At 34.5% G+C, this 18,730-nt stretch overlaps 4 protein-coding genes across 6 annotated transcripts in view; all 4 read left to right on the forward strand.

The window, feature by feature from the left end:
• Positions 1–932, forward strand: part of LOC107031833 (importin subunit alpha-9) — an 8,841-nt gene extending 7,909 nt beyond the window's left edge. The window contains exon 11 of one of the 2 annotated variants that reach the window (XM_015233318.2): positions 469–932. In XM_015233318.2, coding sequence (XP_015088804.1) covers positions 469–633 — 165 coding nt within the window. In that variant the 3' untranslated portion in view covers positions 634–932. Of the gene's footprint in view, positions 1–96; positions 333–468 lie in introns of those variants that run through there. The other variant, XM_015233319.2, reaches the window with a different exon arrangement.
• Positions 933–3,420: 2,488 nt separating this feature from the next.
• On the forward strand, positions 3,421–7,727 carry LOC107002416 (protein IQ-DOMAIN 1-like). 2 transcript variants are annotated; one of them, XM_015200438.2, is made up of 6 exons: positions 3,421–3,742; positions 4,692–4,808; positions 4,909–5,229; positions 5,431–5,652; positions 6,109–6,228; positions 6,616–7,727. In XM_015200438.2, the coding sequence occupies exons 2-6, from the start codon at positions 4,734–4,736 to the stop codon at positions 7,321–7,323; spliced, it is 1,446 nt and encodes a 481-aa protein (XP_015055924.1). In that variant the 5' UTR covers positions 3,421–3,742; positions 4,692–4,733; the 3' UTR covers positions 7,324–7,727. The 2 variants fall into 2 exon arrangements, with proteins under 2 accessions (XP_015055924.1, XP_015055923.1); XM_015200437.2 differs by having other exon boundaries at positions 3,422–3,742; positions 4,709–4,808.
• A 1,388-nt stretch (positions 7,728–9,115) lies between these two features.
• LOC107032123 (interactor of constitutive active ROPs 2, chloroplastic-like) lies at positions 9,116–14,412 on the forward strand. Its single transcript, XM_015233700.2, has 4 exons — positions 9,116–9,400; positions 10,812–10,898; positions 11,853–12,033; positions 12,457–14,412. Exons 2-4 carry the CDS (start codon positions 10,873–10,875, stop codon positions 14,119–14,121), a joined length of 1,872 nt encoding a protein of 623 aa, XP_015089186.1. The 5' UTR covers positions 9,116–9,400; positions 10,812–10,872; the 3' UTR covers positions 14,122–14,412.
• Positions 14,413–14,905: 493 nt separating this feature from the next.
• LOC107032033 (40S ribosomal protein S23) lies at positions 14,906–16,659 on the forward strand. The gene is made up of 4 exons (XM_015233588.2): positions 14,906–15,054; positions 15,914–16,069; positions 16,173–16,299; positions 16,392–16,659. Exons 1-4 carry the CDS (start codon positions 15,050–15,052, stop codon positions 16,530–16,532), a joined length of 429 nt encoding a protein of 142 aa, XP_015089074.1. The 5' UTR covers positions 14,906–15,049; the 3' UTR covers positions 16,533–16,659.
• Positions 16,660–18,730: the final 2,071 nt, after the last annotated feature.

Genomic DNA, 18,730 nt, shown 5'->3' on the forward strand with positions numbered 1-18,730 from the left:
GCTCCCCCCACCCACCCACCCACACGCGTGCGCGCACACACACTTTTATATTTACTTGGATGGATAACGACGGTTTATAATGGTTCATTCTGGCAGATTGTTATCATTAGTTGTTCCAGATCATAAAACTAGATTACAATGATGTTGGAGTGAGCAAGAAAGAAAAGAATCAAGGGGATTCAAAAAACCGCAAGAATTCCACTCTTGGATTTGAGTCTGCGACCTATAGCAATTTTCAATCCAACTTTTGCCATTACATTAGAAACTTCCTTGTGTAAAGTGATTCAAAAACTTATTATATATACAAAAATGGTTGTTTTCGACCTATTTGCATAGTCCAACGATAGAGATTCAATTGAACCCCCTTTGATTGCCCTAGCTGACTTGCTATCTTGTGTGGTTTATATTAACTGTATAATTAGAGCCCAGTGTCTCTTAGGACAATTTTAGTAACTTCTCTTTTGACAGGTGTTGAGAGGAATGCCAAATGGAGAGGGTCCGAAGCTCGTTGAAAGGGAAGATGGTATTGATGCAATGGAAAGATATCAATTTCATGAAAATGAAGAACTCAGGAGCATGGCGAACGAGCTGGTTGATAGTTATTTCGGAGAAGAATATGGGCTTGATGAATAAGAACATGTCATGTGTCAACTGATTTGGTTCTCTTAACTACTATGGAGCTTGTTGCTCAACAAGATGTGCATATATTAGATAAGCAATTACATGGTTTTATGCTATCTGAATTTGGATTATCAGGTTTTCCAGATGTAGTTGTATTAAATTAATAGTTTGGGATTTGGGGGTGGGGTGGATCATGGATATAACAAGCTTCCAATGTTGTATTAGTATGTTTCTCACACCAAAATAATAGGATTTGCCAGTAGATGTCTTAAAGATTCAATGTGTTCATCCTATTTGTTCCTATCTTTCAATCCTCAAGTTTCAAATATAGTTTGTATAATATTCCCAGGTTGCGTTTAAGTCGTTAACTCTTGAACGTATTTGTAATCTCCCGAGATAACAACTGGGGTATATTTTATCTCAAAATATAACATAGAGTATAAGTGATCTACTTCGCATAATCAAAGGCGATTTGAACTACTCTTGAAATAGATCAAAAACTATGATACATTTACTACAAAATGTGAGTTCTCTTTTAAATTTAAATATTTCTTATTTTCACCATCTTCATCAAATTTAGCAATCGAAGTTTCGATAAATATCATTTTTTTGTAAATTTTTACTGTGTTTTATTCATAGAAATCATTATTGAGTTTGGACAGCCAAGTACTACAACAACAACGACTAATTATATTCCCTAAAGATGATTTCAAATGACAACCAATTCCACCTAAGTCTTAATTAAGAAAATAATTACAACTAATTTTACATAATTAATATGATTAAATAAATTTAAAAAATGTGATGGAGAGGTTGAACAACACCATTTACATAAAAAATTTAATTAGCAGTGGATAATTTATAATCAGACACCCAACCACCATTAACTATTTTTGCAGATATACTATATAGTTGGCTTCTTAAGTGTTGTCTATTGGTTGGGAAGCAAAATTATAATCCGAATAATTTTAGCCACTTTTGTGTATATATATATAGAAATACTAAGATAACAGCTGGAAGATTTGGTCTATTAATATGTAAATATTTATTCGTATAGAGTATTAATATCTTACTAAATTGAAAATACATGTTACGAAAATACATGTTACTTTGATATACGTACAAAATAGAAATATCTTATATCTATTGACTTAACGTAAATATTTCATTCGCTAAAGAATCTACTAGACTAGAAAATTCAAAATAAGTTGGTTATTAACCTTATATATCACCATTTGTCTTTTTTTTTTTTTACTGAATTTTTGATATTTATATTGAGATTCTATTAAATTCATTCACATATCGTAAAGCCTATTTTTATTTTTCTATTCTCATGAGCTTGAACCTGAAACCTCTAGATAAGATGTAAAGAATACCAATACTATCCGAACCATCCAACAACAATCCATATTGACCATTCACCATATGTCACAGTTATTTTGCATATAAGTTTATTTAAATTACAGTGTTGTTAAACTATAAGTTAGTAATTTATTTAAAGTTGGTCTCACTAACTTTGAGTGTATACATTTAGACATTTCAACTTGATCTCAATCGGTAACTAAGCACTTTGACTCGTTGTTATTGTGTTCCATGGACATTCAATGTTGACGTGATACATAAATTTAAGAACTGTGTAAACGATATTTTTTTAAGTTGAAGGGTTCAACAAACCATTAATATAAATTACGTTATCTAGATATATATATTTAAAATTGAAGTTTTTACTTATCAGCTCACATCGATTTTTTTTATGTGTTATATATTATATATTTTTTTTCATTAATTGTTGTGAGACACCAAAAGGACCGACCACATGCATGTAGTTTCTGTGACCACTTCTGATATAGTAATAACTTGTTTCATTATTTTTGGAGACATGAAGGAATAAATGCTTTATTAAACTTTGTCACAAGTCCTTTATTATTCACAACTCTATTAATATTCAACAACTCTATATCTTGTTAGTTGTAGGAATAGTAATAATAATTTGTTTTTAACTTTATCTAACATGGCAGCATCCGTAATCGAATGATAGGATGAAAAAGAACTATAGTGAATAGGTTAAAATTTTCCAAATTATTGTTTTGATTAATAAAATAACGTCCAACTCTCTACTTAAATATCTCGATCAATAACTTCTATATATCATATTTAAAATTGCATTAATAGATTTGTTAAATTTAACATCAATAGAATATGTCGAATTTAGACTCTTTATATAGATTTGGACAACTCTTCTCTTGTCAGCTAATTTTTTGATTTAGACTCAATTTTATTTTTTTTAGTAGAGAAGTATTACAAAATACCTCTTAATTCATCCCGTATTAATAATTTTATCTCCAAATTTATTAATAAGTTTTAAAATCACCCTTTAACTTGACTAACTGTCCCGATCTTGCAATATGTCCTCGTCAAGTTTAGGGAGTCTCATGATAGGTGCAGGGTGTATGTCAATAGTTAAAGAACGAAACTAAAAACTTATGTGAATGTTCAATGATATCAATCCTTCTTTTTTTTTTTTTTACATGTATCACAACAAACTAGAAGTTTAATTTACGAAGTGATCGGACAAAGAGATCTCCTAGATTATTCCGCAAAAAAGTAAAAATATTCCAACTAGCCATAAAAATTGATTTTTTTTGCTCTTTGGGATGTAAAAAACTGTTCTTCATTGATGGCATCAATGTTTAACGGTACAATGAAAATTGTGTCGGCTTAATCATTGTTCACCAAATAGTACAAAAATATTGAGGGGTGAAGAATCTGATAATTTAATGTAGGGTCCAGTGTTCCAGCTCCCCTCACACTTGCTAAAACCAGCTGTTCTTCTTTCAATTTCTCTCAATTCATTAGTTGGAATTGTTCTTTAATCAAGATCTACTTTCTCTCTCTCTCTCACTCACTCACAATACAAAATGCAAAAAAGGGTCAAAAGATAGAGGGGTCCAACTCTTTTCTTATCTTTTTGTTTTCTGTTACAGAGAAGAAGAAGAAGAAGATGCCACATTGTTTGTGACTTTTGAAAGTTGGAAAAAAAGAAGAATAAAGCTGCAGTCTTTGAACAATACAAGAACAGAATACAAGCTTTCTGAGATCTGTGCAGCTCCAGTTTTAAAGGGTATTGTTCAAATCAATAAATTTGATGTTTTTTTTTTCTGTTTTCTTGAAGTTCTTGCTGTTTTGGTAGGTGGGTAGTGCATAGTTTTCTGAAAAGTTGACATTTTTTTTAATTTTAAAGGGTGTTGTTCAAATCATTGAATATGATGTTTTTTTTTATGTTTTCTTGAAGTTCTTGCTGTTTTGGTATGTTGGTAGTGCATAAAGTTGGAATCTTTATTTGATATTGAGCCATTGGGAAAAAAGGAGCTAATTGAAATGACATTGTTCTTGAGGCTATAGGTGCATTATCTTAATCTTTCGAGTTTGTATTTTTTTTCTTCTTTCTTTGAAGTATTGAGTATGAGAGTCAATTTATGGATGGATGAGATTTTCTTGTTTAGCAGCCAAGTTTTATGTATTCAGAATCTTGTTTGGTTGTATATCTGGTTGAAAAAATAGATTTGGATGATCTAGGCTCACAAAAAAAACTGTATAACTTGGTTAGACATAAAGTATTATCCATAGATCTTTTATTTCTTACATTTTTCAACTTGTAGCTTGTGTTGGTTCCCCCTCTCTCCTTTAAGACAAGCATATTGTAAATTATGGTGTTTAATCATGAAAATTGTGAGTATTTGAAAAAGTAGTTTTTTTTGTTTTCAAAGTGAAACATGATATTTGATAATTGTTGTGTTTGGCGATGAATACAAATTTAAGTTGTTTTTTGTGAGTTATTTGGAGTGAAAACAGTTATTTTTGGTGTTTTTCAAATTCTTGAAGTCGTATTCCGGAATTTTATGGACAAACGACTTTTAGGCATTTGTACATTAGTGTGAAATTGTGATCTTTCACATGATACTTCATACCAAGTACATTTTAGGCATTAGATTGGTTATTTTTCTTTCTGTTATTTTACTAAGTTTATCTAAATCTACAATTGAAAAGGTTGAATCATCCCTGTAATGTAGTGTCTTTTGTCTTCTAGATAAGACAATTTGTCGAACGAGAAGATGGGGAAGAAAGGAAGCTGGTTTTCTTCAGTAAAGAAGGCTTTGAGCCCAAACTCTAAGGAAAAGTCTGACAAGGTTATGTTAAAATAATCATATACTAGTACTTCTCTAGCATGATGTAACCTTTTTTTGACACATACAACTGGTGCCTGACATTTCTTGAGTGTTATTTCAGAAAGATGGTAAATCAAAGAAAAAATGGTTTGGGAAAGAAAAGCAGCCTCTCCCGGACTCTTCAACTTTGGTGGTTGCCTCAGTGTCTCCTCCGCAACCTGTTCCTCCAGTGGAAGAGGTCAAATTGGCTGAAGTGGAAGAAGAACAGACTAAACATGTGTATTCCGTTGCAGTTGCTACAGCTGCAGCAGCCGAAGCGGCTGTTGCAGCTGCCCAGGCTGCTGCAGAGGTTGTTCGATTAACTACAGTCAATCAATTCCCAGGAAAATCCAAGGAGGAAATAGCTGCAATCAGGATTCAGACGACATTTCGAGGATATCTGGTATGCAATTCTACTCTCATATTTTGTCATTTCAAGTGATTTTTCCCTTTTTAGGATAATTTCTTTCAGCTAGTTTATAATAGACTTGATTCTCTCAGTAAGAAAAAACAATAGAAAGCTTGTTTACAGTTTAATTTACTTTACTTGAGAAAACATGATTTGTTACTGAGATAGAACTTGCGGTCGGGGTTTCATTTGCAGGCCAGAAGAGCATTGAGAGCTTTAAGAGGACTTGTCAGACTCAAAACATTAGTTGATGGACCTACTGTCAAACGGCAAACTGCAAATACTCTGAAATGCATGCAGACTTTATCTCGTGCGCAGTCTCAGATTAGTTCTAGAAGGAGCAGGTTGTTGGAAGAGAACAGAACTCTCCAGAGGCAGCTTATGCAGAAACATGCAAAAGAACTTGAGAGTTTGAGGGTCAGTATTCTTCCTTAATTCCAACTTTTTATAAGAAATGGATTTGGTGCTGGAATAATGGAAAATCATTTTCCGTTAGAATAACTGAGATGAATTTGTTCTCTCAAATTGACCGTGACAGTATCCTCGTGAAGTTTACTGGTAACTGTTATATCGCTGCACAGTAAAAAGATTGTGTTTGGAAATTTCACCAGGAGCAATTCATCTTTTTGTCCCACATTTGTGAACAAAATCTTTAAGGTGTAATTTGTGAATGCATTTTTGCATTTTTAACAATATACTATAGCTGAGTATTTAACGGCTTAGATCTTGTAACATATATTGTGCTAACAGCCCAAGTTGATCTCTTTGTTTTTATTTGTTTCCTTTGAAGGATTTGGGGATGGGGGGTCCTCTTGTCTAAGGGCGTGTGAGGTTTATTAATTGCGCCTCATCTAACGTTTTCTGTTTTGATAGAGAGGGGAGGAGTGGGATGATACTCTACAATCAAAAGAGCAAATTGAAGCAAGTTTGCTCGGCAGATATGAAGCTGCAATGAGACGAGAAAGAGCACTCGCGTATTCATATTCCCATCAGGTACTAAATTAATCATTTTTTTCATATACAACTATTAACATTTTGAAAAGAGGGCAGTTCAGTTCCCAAGGCTATGTTGCGTGGTATGCAAATGGTGATGAAGTAGCCTTCTAGAGTTATGCCAAGGAGATGTTTCTAAAAGTCATATTTTTGCATAGTCTAAATTTTACAATGATATTTACCAGAGGAAGAATCAAAACTTTAACGATGATTTTATTGCTGATATCTTGGCTTCATTTCTTCTCTTTGATTTTCTGTAATAACCAATAACCTATGCATGCATATCTTCAAAGGAATAACTTACTATGTTTAAACATATATGATTTTCCTCGTGAGCTTTTAACGACATTACTAGTCATTGATTATGTCAAAATGTTGTCTGGACAGCAAACCTGGAAGAAGTCATCAAAAGCTACCAATTTGTTATTTATGGATCCAACCAATCCTCAATGGGGTTGGAGTTGGTTAGAGCGGTGGATGGGTGCTAGGTCTAGGGAAAACCAAAACATGTCCGAGAAAGAACTAAAAGGTGATCAAATGTCCGTAAGGAGTGCCAGCATGAGCATGGCTGGAGGGGAAATTACCAAGGCATTTGCCCGTCATCAGCTGAATTCTGAACTCCCATCTTCTCCTTTAAGCCAAAAACCAAACCGTCCTTCAAGCCGCCAGTCTCCTACTACACCTTCCAAGCCATCCACAGCTAGAAAACCGAAACCAGGAAGTGCAAGAGTCAGTGCAATAAACCAAGAAGATGACACACGAAGCGTATTTAGCGTTCAATCAGAAATGAACAGGAGACATAGCATTGCAGGATCATCAGTAAGAGATGATGAGAGCCTGGGAAGTTGCTCATCCGTACCAAGTTATATGGCATCTACTCAGTCAGCAAAAGCAAGAACAACACGTTTGCAGAGTCCATTAGGCGTGGAAAATGGCACACCACCAGCAAAGGGATCAGCAGGTTCTGTGAAGAAGCGACTCTCTTACTCACCTTCACCAGCCATTACAAGACGGCATTCAGGTCCACCAAAGGTCGAGATTACCTCCACAAACACCTCTAATGTTGAGAAATACATGAATGGAGTTGTCAACTAGCCTGTCTTATCACAAAGTAATAAGTTGTACCGCAGCCTTGCTATACCAGGTAAACGCAGAGGAGATACATGAAGATTTGGAACAAAGGCATTCGTTCATCGACTAAATGCAACTTCAACTTCTCCATAAAATCAACACGAGTTCGTTACTGTATGTGCATTCCTGCGTGGTGCTTGATTTTTTAATTTATCAGAGAAAAAAATGATACTTGTTTTTTAAATATTCGCTTCTCCCACGAGTGTTGATGATTTGAGATTGTGATAGTTGTGAATTTATTTTAGAGGAAGCATTTTCTCGTTTGTGATTATATATGATTCCATCTTTATTATGTATACGAAATGGTGAAACAAGAGAGACTTTCTTTATTTAGTCAATGGACATTGTTGCATGTTGTTCTGTCTTTAGACCAATTGGTATATGCCTTCAAGAATTATGATGATGTGCTACTAATGACAATTCAAATGGATTAGGTGTCCAAAAAACTAGATAAATTTAATTGTAATTTTCCAACGAAGCGTGTTTAGCTGGACATGACAAGTATGAACAAAATTTGTCACGTTCGATTATATGAATATGCACAACTTTTAGCAAGCTAGTGGCATGGCCAAGATATTTTTAATAATTTAGTGACGTATTTGGCCTTATTTTCTAATACTTATCGGTAACTTTAAGCCATCTCAGATTTCAGTTAATAGTATAATAGTTTTGAAAGGAAAAATCTTGGATTATATTAGAGAGAAAATTGTCATTTCAAACAATCAATGTACATAGTCTCCTAATCTCTAATATAAGTTTTTGTTCCAACTCTTTACAAGTAAAAACAACTTCAAAAGGAGTACAAAATTGCCTCCTTAGAAATAATTCAATTGAAAAATGACCAATTTTCTCTTGTTTTTGGATTAATCGTTAGTAAAAAGAGTATTTTTAAGCTAGTTGACTAGGTGAACGTTATTTTAGAGCTTAGTTAACTAACAACAATAATATTTTCAAATAAAAGATAAAAATAAAGTAAAATTGATCTATAGCGAATAATTCACAATTTTTTTGTCCTTAATCCAATTATGATTAAGTGATAACAATAAAACTTACTCATTTAGTCTTAACAGTGTTTTCAAAAACGTTTTTGGGGCGAGTTTCAAGGTGAATTTCGAAGCCGGGCATATCAAAAACGATTTTGGGGCATAAATTAAAAACATAGATTCTTAAGACGTAAGTTTTAAAATTTGAGGCATAAGCTCTAAACATAAAAACGTAAGTACTGGGTGTAAAAACGTACACCAAATCGTTTTTAATTTATTTGTTTTTTGCTTTAAATAATATTTTTATTATTGGTGTCATGATATTTCTCAAATAATAATGATAATTCTTTTTTTTTTCATTATTGAATATTAATACTTATTTCACATAAAAAATATAATTCATTGAAAAATTTACTTTTGCTTATTTTAATAGTAATAAAACTATAAAATTGAATATACATGCGATTATGTCCTATAGATCTATGAAACTTACGCTTTGTTAATTGAGGCTTACGCCTCACCTCATACCTTATAAAATGTCTCATTTCACGCCTTTACCTTTTAAAACACTGAACGTTTAAATATATCTTTTTTCTAGCAATACCAAAATAAAAAGTATTAATAATATTGCTCGGATAATAAACACCTCGATCACACGGAGTGGTCAAACGCTTGTTCCCCGAGGGTGGGTCTTCCATATCAGGGCCTTTATTATCTTACATTAATTTTTCTTTCTTTTTTAGTAGTTAAGTTAGTTTTATTTTCTTTATCCCATATAAACAGACAAAAACAAACACAGTTAAGTGAAAGAAGACAGTGCTCAGTGACTTGGGAAACTGTGTTTTGCTTAGCTGATAGCTATATCTATTGTGTGTTTGTGTGTATACGAACGTAAATTAAGCTACGTATCCTCGATTGCTTCACCCCCATTAGGGTTCTTTCATCTGCTTCATTTGTCTTGGAGCTTGAGCCACATTTTTCTTTCATTTTTTACCCCCACAAAGGGAACTGCTCCAGCTTGTTTTTCTTGATTTTCACTTTCTTGAGATCTTTTTTGGGTAAGTCTTAAGGAACTGTTCATTTATCTGCTGAAGTGTTGGAGAAGGGTTGTTTTTTTGTTCTTTGGAATGTTAGTGTTTTATCTGTTTATATCTATGTGGGTGTGATTTGTATTTGCTGAGAGCACTGATTTCTCTTGTGGGTTAGTTTCTTTTTTTGATAAAGTTTCAGTCTTTGAAGATGCCATTGTTTTACAATGTACTAGGTTGGCATGGATTTAGAGCACTGATTTTTCATGTGGGTTGGTTTCTTTTTGGATAAAGTTTCAGTCTTTGGAGAAATTTTGAGTTTGTTTTACAATGTACTAGGCTGACATAGCTTTTATACCACTGCCTTTTCATGTGGGTTGGTTTCTTTTTTGATGAAGTTTCAATCTTAGGAGAAATTTTGAGTTTGTTTTACTATGTACTAGGTTGACATAGCTTTAGAGCACTGATTTTTCTTGTGGATTGGTTTCTTTATAGATAAAGTTTCAGTTTTTGGAAAAATTTTGAGTTTGTCTTACAATGTACTAGGTTGACATAGCTTTAGAAGTCTGATTTTTCATGTGGGTTGGTTTCTTGTTTGATAAAGTTTCAAACTTAAGGAGCTTTTGTGTTTTATTTTTTCACTGTAGGTAGACATAGCTTTAGAGCTCTGATTTTGGAGGCTTTGTTGTTTTCGACAAGCAGATATAACTTTTTTGTTTTGTGGTCTACTTGGGGAGGGCAATGAAGAGTTTGTAATTTCTTTGGATCTATGTCACCTAACATAAAGGAGAGGAAAATATCACCCAGAAACTTTTAGATTATTTAGTATTGCTTTGTGTTTTTACATAAAAAAAATATAATAAGAAGTCCCACAACTCACAAGTGACTTCTTATCTCAAGTGTAAACATGATTGATCCATTTGGGTAGAGGGTATGGGTTGTGGAGAAGTTAATAATGGATCTTATTTTGTTGCTGTATCAGCTGTCTCTTTGCAGCTTGATGGATTTTCAAGTTTCCCTTCTTTTGAAAAGCATCATCTGTTTGTTAATCCTTAAATTGGGACTTTTGAATTGTTTTCTAAAATGTGGTTTAATGTCATTTTCTATGCACCATGTTGTTTCTATACAGTATAAGCACTGCAGTAAAAGTTGAAGTAAAAGTTAAGAAAGTTGATAAATGGCTTACATAATGATAGTACTTTGTTTTCTTGGATTGCAAATTTCCCTGTCTTCCAATTTTCTTTTTTCTTTTTTTGGTTTCTTCCTCCGGCAGTAGGTTTGTTGGTGCAAGTGGAGGCAGTTTCTATGTTGTTTTCTTGAATGGATAGTGCTGTTTGTATTTTTTTTATAAGTATCTATTACGAATGTGAGAGTTTTCAGATCCCTCAATAGCATTTCTTTAACATATACGAAGTCTGCTAAAATGTTTCTCGTGTTGCAGCGGTTGGTCTTTGAAGAAAACAAATTAAGTTTGTCATTTCTACATCTTCCATTGAGAGGAAATGAGCATGCAGACACCAAAAGCAAGGTATTTCTTAATTCATTCACGCTGCTTTTGGTGAATTTTGCAAGTAATTCAAAGGCCTTAATCTTGCTTCTTATGTTTTTAACCCCTTCTTCCATGAGATTTGAATAAAGTGGTTTCTTGATTATATTGTTAGATCAATTCAAAGAGCATCTTAACTAAGCAACAACTATGAATTCACAGTTTCAATTTGTCCCTTTCATTTCATTCCTGTATAGGCAACTTGATTTCTAAAACAGCAGATGATGATTGTCTTGAGCCATTGGTACTTTGAGCAATGAATTGTGTGCGCAACTGCTCACAGTGAACGAAAATACTACATTCTTAATTATAGTTGTTGAATGATACTTTTTAGATGCTCATATTTGTGCTTTGAAAATTAACATGTGATCAGCTTTTCTACCTCAAAGAAAGTAACACTGAAGTGATCCTGAGGAAAGGAAGGAGTGTTATAACAATAATTCAAAGTTCCATTTTGTCTTTTCATGTTGCAGCTGCAGATTATTTGATATGTGATCCATAATTGAAAATATATACTCCCTCCGTTCAATTTATCTGTTTGGTTTTGACTTGGCATAGAGTTAAAAGAAAGTAAAGAAGACTTTTGAATCTTGTGGTCTTAAACTAAAACTAAAGATATGTAGCATACCAAAATGTCATTTAATCAATCTTAAATATGTCATATGGAAAATTGAAACTAAAGAGTTGCCAACAGAGGACAGAGGCAATCTTTTTGAAACGGACTAAAAAGGAAATTAAGACAAAAAAAAATGAGACGAAGGGAGTATTATTTAACTTCTATAATTTATTAGAAAATAAATACTACTACTGCTGCATTAGTTCTGCTAAGTTAATTTACATGATTGTTGTGTAATCATTCTCTGCTGATAGTTCATCTCTTGTATGAGCTTGTTGTTTGAGTATCTCGTTCTCCTTCTCACATGTTTTTGGCTGAAGGACTGTTTCTGTTGAGGTGCCGCAAAGGACATCTTCGTCTACAACAAAGACAGCTCGAAAGCTCAGAACTTCAGGGCCAGAGGTTGATTCTGTTTCATCTCCAAATCCTGCAAGCAGGACACCAAAAGACAGGAGTCCTAAAGTTATTGGTCGCCGGTCACCACGAAGTCCAGCAATAGAGGTACTTGAGTAATATACTAATCTTGAATATTTCTTTGGCCCAAAATTTATTGCATATTTGTATTACTTGAAGAATGTTAAAACCCTTGATTTTAGTGTTTGTCAATGATTATCAGTATCGAGACAAGGTATATCAAATAAGCGGAACCCTCTGCATCTGTAGCTTTGTTTGCTCTGTTGGACTTGTTATTCTGTTGAGGATTGTTGCAAACTCATTGAACATGGTGCTTCTATTATCTTGCTTATTCCTTGACTGCTGTTGCCTGTCTCACTTGCCGGCAGTTGCACTGTTTGATGGAAACCTTAGTTTATACAACTTTAGAAGTTGAGAAGTCACGAATTCTCTTTTATATATATTTTGTTTCTGTTTAAGTTGCTCTCTTTGTTACTAAGATGCCCATTGTTCTTATTTTGAAAAACACAGCAAAAGCGTCCAGGCAGAATGTCCGCTTTGGAAGACCAGCTTGCTCAACTCCGCGAGGAGGTGAAGGCAGCAAAGGAACAACTCAGTTTATCAGAATCATTGAAAAAAACGTCTCAACAAGAGGCTGACGAAGTTAAGAGGCAGTTAGCAGTCATGTCAGAGAAGCTTGAGGAGTCTGAGAAGCAGCTTCTTAAATGCTCCGATTCTGAGGAAGCTAAACTCTTGGAGCTACACAAGATCTCACAAGATAGGGATCGAAAATGGAAATCTGAACTTGAGGCTGTACAAAAGCAGCATGAATTGGACTCTGCTGCTCTGGCGTCTGCCCTGAATGAAATCCAGAACCTTAAACTTCAGCTTGATAGAGTAGCTGATTCTGAAGCCACTCAAGCTCGCCATGCTGAATCAGCTCATTCTGAGACCCAAAGCTTAAGGGTACAACTCAAAGAAACCCTTACATTGCTTCAGCAATTGCAAAACCAGTTAAACAAAAGCAAGGAATCTGAAGCTACTGTGCTTGAAGAAGTGAGTAAAGCTCAGTTGGAGTTGGAAGTCGCAAAGATGACAGGCAATACTTTACGCTCGGAAGGTCTGAAGGCAATGGAGGCTTGCAAATCCTTGGCATTGGAGTTGGAACAGTCAAAGCATCAAGTGGCTGCATTGGAGGAACGTGTCAACAAACTCCAGTCTGATCAAAGCAGCAAAAACATGAACCTGGTAGATCCTACAGGAAGTTCTGCAGCTGCACAAGAAATTGGAATCGATGTCGAAGCTGACGAACTAAAAACTGAGTTCAGCAATCTTAAAGACGAGGTAAATCAACTAAGAGCTGCAGTGGAGGATTCTGAGAGGAAGTATCAGGAAGAATGCATTCAGAACACATTGCAGATAAGAAGTGCTTATGAGATAGTGGAGCAGACAAAATATGAATCAATTCAAAGAGAGACTGAATGGACCTCAAGGTTAAGTGCTGCAAAAGCAGCTATGGAAGAGTTAAAGGAGAAATTGATGAACAGCGAAGCTGAATTACAAATGATTTCAGATGAAAATAAGGGCCTGAATGTACAACTTGAAGTACTGCAGTCAGTTGACCGTGAGTCTGAATTACAAGATGAACTGAAGAAATCAGAGTCGGTCTTAGCAGATTTACGGGCAAGTTTATCTGACAAAGAGACAGAGTTGCAGAGTACTACTGAGGAAAATGAGATGCTGAAGTCAGAAATCAAAAAGAGGGAAATGGAGAGTACCAAAGTGAATGATGAGGTTCTTGCCTTAGCAGAAGCCGCTAGAATTGCTGAAAGAGAAGCCCTGATGAAGCTGGGGTATTTGAGTGAGGAAGCAGATAAAAGTAGCAGAAAAGCAGCACAAGTCATCAAGGAGTTGGATGCAGTGCAGACAAGTAACTCTGATATGGAAGCTGAGTTGAGGAGGTTAAAAGTACAATCTGATCAATGGAGGAAAGCTGCTGAAGCAGCTGCAGCTATGCTCTCAACTAACAATAATGGGAGATGCGTCGAGAGAACAGGCTCTTTGGACTACCATACTATTGGTGGCAAGCTGCGTTCACCGTTATCTGAAGACATGGATATTGATTACTCACCCAAGAAGAAGAATGGCACTATGTTGAAGAAGATTGGTAGTTTATTAAAAAAGGGCCACAAATAGATGCATATCATGCATGTTTCAAATAAACATTGCTCTCTTCTCTAGTAACCATAATCTACTATTTTCCCTTCCCAGGTACTCTTGCTGAGCTTCAACCTCCTGGAAAAATCTCTTAGCTGATTTTTGTAAAGCTATTCCAGAATTGTTGAGACCTCTATGATCTCACCTGCCACTACTGAATGTTTCTACCAAGTGTAATGAAACCCCGGGCAGTTGATTAATCGGAAAATCTACTGTTTGTTCTTCAGGTTTTTATGTTAAAGATAGTAATATGGATGAATTTTCATTGTAGATTAGTGGTGTCCGGTTACATTCATATATTTTTCTTGACTCATCTTCATTATGTGCAAGGATCTAATTCAATTTTAATAGTTAGTTCACGAGAGAAGGATTGCTCAAGACTGTATAAAAAGTCCATGTTCCCATCTCATAAATGATGTGGGGGCTCTAACATCGTTCCACAAGTTCATGATTGGACGTCTAAAGCGTGAACAATATAATGTCTATCTTTATAACCCTAAATAAAAACAAGAGAAATTGATTTACATTGTTATAAGAACTTACAAATTAGTGATACCAATGGGATTTTCGTGGTAATAGAGGTGAGTTTAATTCTCAATTCCTTAATTAACTATATAATTAAAAAAAAAGTAAATTGATATAATAAACAAATTTCATACTTATTTTTAAAAAAAGTAAATTGACATAATAACAGCCACATGAAAAAAAATTGTATAATATTTTGGCTAGCGAATGTAAATATTTCCTCAAGCCCAAAGCTTTTCAGCCCAATTTGGACAAGCCCAATTCAATACTTAGAATTTGATAGCTGTTTATAAGGATTAGGGTTTTACGTACTGCTGCTTCTTCTCTTCTTCAACCTCTCGAACCCTAATTTGAAGTTTGAGTTTCTCTTCACTCAGCAAACATGGGGTACGATTTATTTTTTTTCTTCTTTGATCATTTTTTATATGTTGCATTATTAAAAAAACCTGTTTTTCATCCCCTGTTAATCGGATTCATGATATTGTTTTTTTTCTTCTGCATAATATCTTCGCATTTTGATACTATTAGTTGTCTGTTTGAAAAGTTTATATTTTGAATTATATAGGATAAGTTAGATGAGTAAACTAGCTGATGCGAATTATAGCGTTTTGATGTCCAATATGTATTAATTGCTTAATAAATTGCTGAACTTGAGAAGTTTGGAACTTTAGCTAAGTGTCTTTTGGAAACAGCCTCTCTACCTCTCACGGGGTAGAGGTAAGGTCTGCTCACACTCGGGATTATTGCACTGCGTGTGTGGTTATTGTTGAACTTGAGAAATTAGAAGTATATGATTGTTAGAAGAATGTAATTGTAATACTTATAACAAAAAATAATATCAGTGTGATTTGTAATGGTGGAAATTGAGATTATTGGAACAGTGTATATCTGTTGCATGAATCGATGATGCGTGAAATTAGCAGATTTAAGTGTTATTTATGTAGTTGTTTTAAGTACAGTTATACAAGGAGATGGCGTATTATGTTCAGAAATTCTGGAATGATTATAGTGACGAATGCTATGATGCTTAGCATATGGGGGTTGATACAGAAGATCATTGTTTGTGTAGGTAGATATTTTGTCCATGTTGTGGTGGAAATGAAATTCCTTGCTTTTTCATCGCCTTAAGTTGAGTAATTGTAGAGATGTTCCAATAGTACTTGAGAACATATTAGTTAAAGTGAGAGAGCATAAACAAGCATGGTTCTGTTTGTGATGTTGTCACTCAACGGGGTAAAAATTTCAGGAAGACACGTGGTATGGGAGCTGGACGCAAGCTGAAGTCCCACCGTAGAAGACAGAGGTGGGCTGACAAGTCCTACAAGAAGTCCCATCTTGGAAATGAATGGAAGAAGCCATTTGCTGGGTCATCCCATGCTAAAGGCATTGTGCTTGAGAAGATGTAAGTTCTCTTGTAAAGTTTTTTGTTGCTGTTCTTCTTTAGCGTTGTTGTTTTTTGGCCCTTGCATCTAACCAATCAAAATTATTTGAAATGATTTTTGCAGAGGTATTGAGGCTAAGCAGCCCAATTCTGCTATTCGTAAATGTGCTAGGGTTCAATTGATCAAAAATGGGAAGAAGATTGCTGCATTCGTTCCTAACGATGGTTGTTTGAACTACATTGAAGAAAACGTGAGTCCTTTTCTTCCACATATCTAGCCACAGAAAACAAGATTTTGATGTTAGTTTTTTCAAGTTCTTAACATTGATTCTTGTTTTTGCAGGATGAGGTGTTGATTGCTGGATTTGGTCGAAAGGGTCATGCCGTAGGAGATATTCCTGGTGTCAGGTTCAAAGTTGTGAAGGTTTCTGGTGTTTCTCTCTTGGCTCTCTTTAAGGAGAAGAAGGAGAAACCAAGATCTTAATTTTGCCATTTTGCCAAGATACTGTTGCCATGGACTTTTAGTTTTCTTGAGTATGTACTTTGTGAGCAACTATCTTTAATGTAGTCACATTGCACTGAAATTTTGGTTCATTTCTGTTGTTACCTAACACCATCTTGCTTCTCAAAACCCCCACAACCACAACATAACGGTAAGAGAACAAAAGAACAGAAATTGTATGTATTTTAGGTCGTAAAATACTTGTGCTTTGAGAAAATGGGCATTTTCTGTATTGGATGGGGAAGAAGTTTCCTATTAGTTTACTTCAGAATGCTGATTTGAAGGATGGCACAGGAGACTTGTATCACATCATTATCCATGATATGTCTCCTGTTTCATTTGCTTTATGCAAACACCAATGGTGACAATCCCAAGCTGTCACATAACTTGGGACTAAAAAGTTTAGAGTAATTGAACTTCCAAACACCCCCTTTCCCTTGATGTAGTCACGTACTAAAATAGTCTCTGGAAGGTAGGGGTAAGGTCTACGCAGCAACTACTTTCACCCTTTTCATTGATATTTTATCTCCACAAATAATCAGCATTTTAATCAAAAGTAACACTAGATGAAGTGATGGATCATAGAAGTAAGCAAGTCATGTTTCTACATGAACTAATTCCTATAGAGACATACAAAATTTATAGAGGGGTGGGGAATGAGTCAGTTGGCATGCATTATAAGTTAGAATAGTATGACCCCCTCTCTCCAATTAACCAATCAATGACAATCTCTTTTATCACCATGTACAAAATGTGTTTGTACTATTATCATATTTGAAGGACAAAACAAATGAAGAGATTGGGTTGTCCTGGTGAATTGACCGATCGAAACACTTTTGTGGGATTTTGTGAGACATTGCAAGAGAAACACATGATATTGTTCGTTTTGTAAGTTTTTTTTACTGTTATGTGAGTGGAGAAAGATATTTTTGAGAAATAATCCAGGTACTTTTTTAAAAAAAGAAACATACTTATTGAAATCACGTAACTGTGTTCTGGAGAGGGTATATTTTACATAGAGAAATTGTTTTCGAAAAACTCAAGGGCAGCAAATCCACAACTTGTCTAACATTTTCGAGTTTATGTTTGTTTCATGTCAAAAAATCATGAATTCATGACAATGTAATATAATGTTTGTCTCTTATATAACCTCTACTATTCAAATAACTACTTTGATAGATATATATTAGCCTCAATCTATCACTTCACATATAAATTGGTGCATGCACAAGAATCATGTCTGTGTAGTACATGTCCACTTCAATTTCCATGAACAAAAGTGCCCATAGGTCCACTGACTGAAATTAGTAATAATACTACTAAAGTGACCATCATTGATTGAAAATTTGAAATTAATCCTCAATGACTGTTAGTTGGAGTGTGTATAAGGAGGCTCCATCATAGTAGGAAAACACAAATAACTATGAAGACAGTACTACCTTTTCTACTCTTTTCTTGGTTTCTTTCTTTGTTTTTAAGCTCTCCTCTAGAGGGTTCTGTTTAAGTAGCTGGAATTATTCTAGCAAAGTAATTGTTGAATGATGTCTTTTTTTTTCTTGTGTTATCAATAAATCAAGACTTTGTTGATCATTTAATGTTTTATTGCTACATGGAACAAAGTCATTAGATGTTTTTGCAGATATCACAATGATGTATATCCACTTGTTAATTTCAAGGAGAATCTATGGCTGCATAAGAAAAATCTATGTAACAACTGAATATTATAAGGCTTGTTGTAAAGATCCTCAAGATATGAAGTCAACCTTTTCCCTTTAGCCAACAAACAATATGTTTAGAAAATTTTATGAGGAGATTAGAAACTTAAACGGTCTACGATCCTGTAGAGAGGAAAGATTATGTGCAAGACACATATCTTGTGTTCATATACTTAATATAAACACCAACAATACTGGATAAGTTTTCTCCTCAGTTCCATTTAACTTGGAATCCCAAACACCAGGTGATAATGAACAAAGTTACAGTACATTGAACTCCTTGACAGTAGATGTAAGGTACTTCCAAAGGATGAAGATCAATTCACCGGTTTCAACAAAACATCCTCCTATTAGTAGGGGTAGGGGTAAGATTTACGTATATGTTAATACACTATCCTCTTAGACTCCTTGCATGGGATATTACATTGTTTTATGTTGTTGTTGGATGTAACTTCACCTTTTTCA

Source organism: Solanum pennellii, chromosome 10, assembly GCF_001406875.1.
Source record: "Solanum pennellii chromosome 10, SPENNV200".
NCBI classification, from domain to species: domain Eukaryota; kingdom Viridiplantae; phylum Streptophyta; class Magnoliopsida; order Solanales; family Solanaceae; genus Solanum; species Solanum pennellii.

Bases quoted from the DNA above. Each gene is read 5' to 3' on its own strand.
- LOC107002416 (XM_015200438.2), top strand. From the start codon at position 4,734: ATGGGGAAGAAAGGAAGCTGGTTTTCTTCAGTAAAGAAGGCTTTGAGC. The intron at 5,230-5,430 runs GTATGCAATTCT...TTTCATTTGCAG, and splicing joins CGACATTTCGAGGATATCTG to GCCAGAAGAGCATTGAGAGC. The intron at 5,653-6,108 runs GTCAGTATTCTT...CTGTTTTGATAG, and splicing joins AAGAACTTGAGAGTTTGAGG to AGAGGGGAGGAGTGGGATGA.
- LOC107032033 (XM_015233588.2), top strand. The intron at 16,070-16,172 runs GTAAGTTCTCTT...TGATTTTTGCAG, and splicing joins GGCATTGTGCTTGAGAAGAT to AGGTATTGAGGCTAAGCAGC. The intron at 16,300-16,391 runs GTGAGTCCTTTT...TTGTTTTTGCAG, and splicing joins TGAACTACATTGAAGAAAAC to GATGAGGTGTTGATTGCTGG.
- LOC107032123 (XM_015233700.2), top strand. From the start codon at position 10,873: ATGAGCATGCAGACACCAAAAGCAAG. The intron at 10,899-11,852 runs GTATTTCTTAAT...TTTTGGCTGAAG, and splicing joins ATGCAGACACCAAAAGCAAG to GACTGTTTCTGTTGAGGTGC. The intron at 12,034-12,456 runs GTACTTGAGTAA...TGAAAAACACAG, and splicing joins CACGAAGTCCAGCAATAGAG to CAAAAGCGTCCAGGCAGAAT.